At 54.7% G+C, this 7,683-nt stretch overlaps 2 protein-coding genes across 2 annotated transcripts in view; one reads left to right on the top strand and one right to left on the bottom strand.

The window, feature by feature from the left end:
* GSK3A (glycogen synthase kinase 3 alpha) overlaps nt 1-769 on the top strand; it is a 10,056-nt gene extending 9,287 nt beyond the window's left edge. Inside the window, exon 12 of the mRNA XM_005883913.1 lies at nt 94-769. Coding sequence (XP_005883975.1) covers nt 94-167 — 74 coding nt within the window. The 3' untranslated portion in view covers nt 168-769. The remainder of the gene's footprint in view (nt 1-93) is intronic.
* A 2,243-nt stretch (nt 770-3,012) lies between these two features.
* On the bottom strand, nt 3,013-7,683 carry ZNF526 (zinc finger protein 526). The gene is made up of 2 exons (XM_005883890.2): nt 7,596-7,683; nt 3,013-5,597 (listed from the first exon to the last, which is right to left on the bottom strand). Exon 2 carries the CDS (start codon nt 5,578-5,580, stop codon nt 3,610-3,612), a length of 1,971 nt encoding a protein of 656 aa, XP_005883952.1. The 5' UTR covers nt 5,581-5,597; nt 7,596-7,683; the 3' UTR covers nt 3,013-3,609.

The raw sequence follows: 7,683 nt of genomic DNA, 5'->3' as shown, positions 1-7,683 counted from the left end.
CTTTCTTGGTGTTTTTTTTTTTTTTGTTTTGGGGGGGGGGGGGGGGGTGTTTGAAAGGCAAAGCTAACTGGTCTGCTTCTTTCTCCTTTTCAGGTTTAAGTGAGGCTCAGACCGGCTCAGAATGGCAGTCAGCCGAAGCCACAGCTCCCCTCACTAACTCCTCCTGAGGGCCCTGCCAACTACCCTTCCATCTGGGAGCCCCAGGTGGGGCTGGGAAAGGGGGGCCATAGCTCCTGCCCTGGCTGGGCCCCTAGATTAGAGGGCAGAGGTAAATGAGTCCCTGTTCCCTCTTCCTGTTCCTTCCTCACCAGCCTCACCCCTATGGTGGGCTTTTTAAGAGGATTTCAACTGGTTGTGGGGAGGGAAGAGAAGGAAGGATGGACGGGGTTGGGGGCATGAGGACCTCCTATCCCTTGGCCCCCTTCCCTCCCCCCAGACCGCCCTTCTCCAACCCACCCTCCCTTCCTGTGTCCCTTGTAAATAGAACCAGCCCAGCCCATCTCCTCTCCTCTTTCCTGGCCCCCCAAGTGTAAATAGATTGTTATAATTTTTTTCTTAAAGAAAACGTCGATTCGCACCGTCCAACCTGGCTCCTCCCCCTCCTACAGCTGTGTTCCCCTCCTGTCCTCTGCCCTAAGGTCTCCTCCCTCCTCTCCCCACCCTGGAGGGCTGGGTTAGGGATGGTGGGGGGATCCTGATGTCTTAGTTTCCACAGTAAGGTTTGCCTGTGTACAGACCTCCGTTCAATAAATTATTGGCATGAAACCTGCTTCTGTCTAGCTGTCTTTTTCCAGAGGTGAGGGAGGTGTCTGGTGGGCTGTCCTGGGACAGGAGTGGGCTGTATCTCAGGTGGGGGACAGGGGAGGGTGAACCCAAACTGGGCCATCTGAGGCCTGAATCTGGATCCTGGCTGAGGGGCCCAACCTTCCTGTGTGAGGATGAACTGGTCTGGTTTATATGCTGCAGAGGCCTGGGAGGAGCCTGCCCCCTGGTCTCAGGTCGAACCATTTGCTTCCACCCACGGAGGGAGAGCTGGGATCAGAGAGGTCATGGCCATAGACTAAGTGGCAGGGTCAAGACTTTAACAAAGCTCTGTCTCAGCCCCTGCTGCTTCAGAATCTGGAGGACACAAAACTTAGCCTGATGTAAACTTAAAAAAATTTTTTTTGTTATGTTAATCTTCACCTGAGAATATTTTTCCATTTATTTTTAGAGAGTGGGAGGGAGGGGGAAAGAGAGAAACATTGATTGGTTGCCTCCCTCACATGCCCCAACTGGGGCTAGGGATCAAACCTGTGGTGCACAGGCTGATGCTCTAACCACTGACCCACACAGACCAGGGCCTGATGTAGACTCTTAGTGGGCATGCATGGGGGCAGAGGTGCTGTCCCCAAACCCTAGCAGATCCCCAAGCCTTCATTTCCAGGTCTCAAACAGGGCTCACACCTGTTGGGAAGTGACACCTCTGGGGAAGGTTAAGGCAGAGAGCCTGGCCTTTATCCTCACTTAGAAAACATGCTGGGGCCAGACAGTAGGACCACGGGCAGAGGGAACCACCTTGGCACCTCCTCCACATGGTGTCAGCAGTAGGTGAGGGCAGAGGCTGCAGAGGAAGAAGGGAATCTGGGGAGGAGCAACCAACATGTGCTCCACTGGTGAAGAGAGGTGTTACAGAGGGAGTTCAAGGACGTCTGTAGTGTCTGCTAAAAAGCCCCACAGGCATCTGTATATTGCCCAATAAATCCCTGAGCCTCCCTGCTCAGAACCATTTGGGCATCACCTTTTTTGTATGATGAATACATACATAAAGCATGTGGACCAGAGGAGAGGAGGAGGGCTGGCCTGGGTGAGGGGACCTGTGGTCGGGCTGCTGGGGACGCCTTCCCTTACATCTGGTCAGCCATGAGGTCACCGTCCCTCACCCTCCTCCTATCCCCATGGTCTGTGCCCAGCTCTGGCCTGTTCTCTCCCTCCTGGACCATCTTTAATCTTCCCCATAGCCCCACCCTGACCCCAAGGAGCCCACCCCTTCTTGCACTGCTCCAATTTAGCCCAGCTTCAAGGCCTTCCCAGGTCTAGCCCTCCCAGACAACCCTGCTTCACTCTGCCCCATTCCCTGACCTGCCATATATCATCTGTTTAGAGAGGGAAGAATTGTCACCTCAAGGAACCTTTGAAAAGACTGGGGATCCCTTCCTGCTCCCAAGGCCTTTGATCTTTTGAAAGACCCCCCCCACCAAACCCCAACTGCTCTGTGACACTGGCTCACCTTTCCTCCAGTTATAATGAATCCTCCTCTGAGCCCCCAGCTCCTGCAAGGGTTTCAGGTCGCAATCACTCAATAGCACTGGTTATGGACATGGGCTGAAGGGCCCATCTAAGTGCACGTCTCAGCAATGCCTTTGCCTAGCTGTGAGACCTTGGGCAAGTCTCTGCCCATTTTCTTTTTCTTTCTTTTTTCTATGCAGCACTTCACCAATCTGCATGTCATCCTTATGCAGGGGCCATGCTAATCTTCTCTGTATCATTCCAATTTTAGTATATGTACTGCGGAAGCATTCTGCTCATTTTCTCATCTGTACAACAAGGATCATTCTGAGATCACCTCACAGGCCTGTTGGGATCATAACACATGTATAGTGGTTACTGCAGTGCCTGCCACGGCTAGAAGTCCAATGTTCGCTGTTACTGTAGCTGTGAATAACTGGACGGTCTCCAAGTATACTAAGAACTCACCCTCCATGCCGTCTGCCTGGAATGTTCTCCTCTTATGCTAGCAGATTCCTACCTCCTTTAGAAGGTCTCTACTGATCTCCCACCACTGAGCTTTGTTCCCTGCTCTGGGACCCACTGTCCATGTGCACCCCCATCACAACCTTGAGGAACCTGGGGCTGAGTTCTGTCTGCCCGAGGGGCAGGGCAGAAGCGTGACTTGTTTCTTACCCCAAGCATCGCCCAGCACTCAGGGAGGACTTAGGACACTCAAGCTGATAAAGAATCAACGAGACACACTTAGAGAGCAAGGCCATCTGTACTTGTGCGTGTTCCTAACACACTATAGGCCTCCTGGGTCGAGCCCCGTGTCTGACTCATTCCTGGGTCTCCAGCATCACTGTTTGCAGCTGAGCACTAGGGCACCTATAGGTTTTCTTCCATTGTTAAAAGTGAGATTAAGGAAGCCCAGAGAAGTCAGTACCTTCCTCCACCAGGCATGGCTGAGTCCTGGGTGCTGGAAGTCCAGGGAAGCTCGGGCTGGGGGGACAGCAAAGGACCTAAAGATGTATGGGGCACATACCTGAGCATACGGCCAGGGCTCAGGAAAGGTTACCTGATGTTTCTGGGTAGCAGGGTGATGCAAAGAACCTTGGCAAACCCTGCTGTGGGGTGACCTGGGACAGATCGTATCACATCTCAGAGCTTCAGTTTCCCCTCAGTCAGAGAAAGGTGACAAGAGAACCCTGGCAGGGCTGTTCTGAGGAGCCAGTGGGTAAGATGCCGGTAGATCCTGGAACCCATTGGGGTGGACTTGCCAGGGTGTGGTCCCCTTCCTCCCCAGAGGAGCCCACACTTGCTGCTGCAACCAAACTCTTATTGTTGCCCTTAGCTGTGTCACACGAAGGCCGTGTCCAACTGCAACAGCCCGCTCGCTTCACTGGCCCCCAGTGCCGCCTGGCACAGCTGCAGTGTGTCCTCAAGTGCCAGCGGCTGGGATGTCTCGATGATGGCGATGGTCTCCCCGAGCTCAGTGCACATGATAGTCTGTTGAGGCTGGGTGGGTGGGGGTGGGGCAGGAGGTGGTGATCTGGGCTGTAGTGTCATTGTCCGTGCTCGAGCATGGACCCGCTGGTGCAGGCGCAGGCCTGCCATGGCACGGAACCAGCGGCCACATGTCCCGCAGCAGTAGGGGCTCTTGTTGTAGAGACCAGTGATGGGGAGGCGGGGTGCTCGAGCGAAGGCCACTGGCCGCAGGTGCAGCCTCCGATGCTGCTGCAGGTTGGAGCTCTGTGTGAAGCGCTTACCACAGTCCAGGCATTGGTAGGGACGCACCCCTGTGTGGGTCAATTGGTGGCGGCTGAGATTGGCCAGAGAAGCAAAGGTCTTGCCACAGGAGTGGCATTGGAAGGGCCTCTCGCCCGTGTGTGTCCGAAGGTGGTTGTGCACATGGACCAGCTTCTTAAAGCCCTTGCCACAAACCCCGCAGCAGTGTCGTCGCTCAGGGGGCCCATGGACTGTTCGCCGGTGCCGAGAGAGGCGGGAGGCTGAGGCGAAGGACTTCGAGCACTGTGGGCAGGGCAGCTGGGCAGGCGGGGTAGGGGGCGGTGGCGGGGGCATGGGCTCAGCTGGAGTCAGGGAGGCTCCTGGTGTGAGGGGGGGCACTCCACTCTTGCCGGCGTGGGTGCGCCTGTGGTAGAGAAACTTGGTCATGTTGCTGAATGTCTTGCCACAGCGGCAGCGATGCAATGGGTTGGAGGTGTGGGCCCGCCGGTGGGCCACCAAAGTGAGTTCTGTGCTGAAGCCACGGCCACAGTCCACGCAGAGGTAGCGGGCTTCCCCTCGGTGCAGTCGCAGGTGCTGCTCCAATGAGGATGCTTTCTTGAAGACCTTGAAGCAGGTGGTACACTCGTGTGTGCCACCAACATGGGCCCGCCCATGAGCCAGCAGCCGGTTTGCTGAGCTGAAGCTGCGTTGGCACTGGCTGCAGCGGAAGGGGTGGGTTGTTGATGCTGGACCATGGGATGCCCGCCGGTGTCGTCGGCGTGCCCCTGCTGAGGTCCAGTGTTGGGGACAATCCCCACAGTTCTGGGTCCGGGTATCTGTGGACTTGTCGCCCTCTATAGCGTTGTCACCAACCTCTGAGGCCAACGCCTCCTCCTCCTCCTCTGTCTCATCATCTTCTTCATCCTCATCTTCCTCTAGCCCATTGCATTCCTCTTTCTCTAGGGAGTCAAAGTGGGTGCCTTGATGTTCCAAGAATTCCTCAGGGGTGGCACAGAGGGTACAGCATTCAGGACACTCATAGGGCTCCATCTTGACTCCAGGTGGAGCAGGAGACTGAGGTGGTGGTGCTGAGGGAGGGGGCGGGGGAGGCGGCAGCACTGGTGGCCTGGCTGCTGCAGTAGAAAGGTGCTGGGCCTTCCGATGAGCCACCCACAGCTCAGGCGAGGGGAACAGCTCCTGGCAGTCCCCACACTGGTACTGGATCTGGCTTGCAGACGCCTGCAGGTGGGAGTCCTGGTGGGCAAGGAGCTCACCACGGGAGAGGATGAGCTGGCTGCAGTCACCACACTGGAAAGGCCCATCCTCCGTACCTGGCACTAGCTCTGGCTCCAGGCCAGCGTCCTGGGTGGTCAGTGCCTCCTCCTCTGTGACAGTGGGCACATGCTGATCCTGGTGTGAGATGACTTCCTCCAGTGTGTTGTAGAGGCTGCCACACTCGGAGCACATGAACTGGTGGTGCTGGAAAAAGAGGGATGAGGCAAGGGCCTCCTCGGGTTTCATATCAGTCACCTCTGTTGACATCTCCATTGCCCTTGGTGATATCTGTGTCAGCATCTCGGCCATCTCAGCCATCTCTGCCATTGTGAGGAAAGCAGTGCCTGGAGAAAGAAGGGAGCTGGTGAGACACCAGGAATCCAAGGGGAGGGGGGATGTCTTAGGAGTTCCTTTGTCCATCCTGTAATTCATTAGCCTCTGTCAGTCACCAAGTTTAGATCCAGTGTTTGTGCCTCAGTCTTTAATGAGCCTGTGACTCTGAAACTAACACACGTCCCATGGCGGCCAGACATCTGCAGGAGAGACAGCCCTCCTCAGTCTGGCCTCTGATGCTGCCCTCCTTACCCAGAGGGCTAGTTGCACCCTTTCAGAGAACACATGTCTTTTTGGGCCTCTCGGCCTTTGCCTGTGCAGCACCTTTCCTCCTTCTACATGGAGACACAGAGATGCAGCAAAGAGATTAAGAGGTCAGGCCCTGGAACCACACTGCTCTTGGCTTGAATCTGAGCTCCACCACACACTTCCTCTCTGTGAGACTGTTTTCTCACTTGTGAAATGGGGCTAAAAGTAGTACTGACCACAAAGTCCCTGGTACTTGATAAAGGCTAGGCAGGACCACTTGTAGTTACCCAGAAATGTTTTTGGACCCTAGGTCTTTGATGCTGCTATTCCTTCTACCAAATAAGTTCTCTACTCTTCTAGTCTAGCGAACTCCTCCCCAGCATTTCTTTCGTGAAGCTTTTTCTGATGTCTACAGCCTGAGGCTGGTGGCCACTCCCCTCCTCCTCAGAGTTCCTATGGTATCCAGTGCCACCTCTATTATAGCCATTATCATGAACTTGGGATGAAGTCTCTGTGTTCCTCACTGAGCTTGTCGGCAGGACAGCTCTGATTCATTATAGGGACTGTTATCACCAACTAAAGTACTGACCAGGGACTGGGACTTTAACTATTAAACTTTTATCTATGTGCCCCATCCCCCCTTCTAAATGTGTGGGCTCAGTTCATATCGGTCATTTCACATAGCAGAGGCCCAGGGTCCCTTCAGCAAATGACAACCCCCTCCCCCACAACCCCACAAGTGTAAGAGCTAATTTTCCAAATTCAATTTCCACCTTCTCCATCTCTTCTTCAACACATGTGTTAATGCCAGAGGGCAGTTTACAGCCTGGCACATACACGTTACTCCTATTAAGTTCCCAGAGGGCAGGGATTTTAGTCTGTTCATCACTGAGATATTTCCAATGCCAGGAACAATGCTTAGCACACCTTAGGCACTGAGGAGATATTTAGTGAATGACTAATCCTTCCAGGAAGTGAGGACCTGAATATTCAACTGTCCCAGTGCACATTCCACCTCCCCACCAGGCCAACTCTCCTAGGATGTGAACTCCCACAGAAACAGCCCAGCACTGGACCCTGCCTTCAGTTGGTGCCCAATAAATGCTCCTTGAGTAAATAATTCACAAAAGCCCAGGAGCTAAACTGTCCTTAACTCCCTCACTAATTTTTGAGTTGCCAGGGCCTGAGAGTTTAATTTTTTCTTGTTTTACAGTCCTACTCTAAACAGAGAACTCCTCTAGGAGGAGGTCCAGTGCCTGGTGTGAAGTTTATGCAAAGTAGTACCCAGTAAAGGTCTTTCTAGAAGGTAACCTGAAAGACCTAACATTTGGATTTTCCTCGTTTACATCCCCCACTTCCCAATCATGGATTGTAAACTATTGGGGGGAGGAATGGGGGAGTAGACCAGTAAGTCCTTCCAGGAAAGAACCCACCAGGGGCCTGGAAGTTCAACTTTCTCGCTGCACAGCTACACATCCCTCTTCTCTGACCAGACGTATCAACTCTGCAACCTAAGCGCTCCCGGCAAAGTGTCGGGGAACGGCGAGCTCCAGTGCAGGGTCCGGCACTCCACCGGCGCTCAATCAATGAATGCTCCAGGGCACATAGGAAGGAGCGCCGTCCTTCCACTCCGCGCCGCTCCCGCCATAGCGCAGGCCCCAAAGCTCTTCGACCTCCAGGGTCCCCTTCGTCTCCCTCCATCCTCTCTGTTGGCCCAGCGCTCTCTTCACCCGCCCGCCCCGCGGCGCGGTGACCCTCACCCGTCTCTCTCGTCTCCTGCAGCCCCCGCCGCTCTTGACACAGACCCTCGGCTCCCGGTGTGCGGCACCCCTCACCATCCACACCTCC

This window comes from Myotis brandtii, unplaced genomic scaffold, assembly GCF_000412655.1.
Source record: "Myotis brandtii unplaced genomic scaffold, ASM41265v1 scaffold803, whole genome shotgun sequence".
NCBI lineage: Eukaryota > Metazoa > Chordata > Mammalia > Chiroptera > Vespertilionidae > Myotis > Myotis brandtii.
The sequence above is the reverse complement of the archived record's forward strand: the minus strand, read 5'-3'. Positions and strand labels throughout refer to the sequence as shown.

Excerpts from the sequence above, each read along its gene's own strand:
- ZNF526 (XM_005883890.2), bottom strand. The coding sequence starts at position 5,580 with ATGGCAGAGATGGCTGAGATGGCCGAGATGCTGACACAGATATCACCA.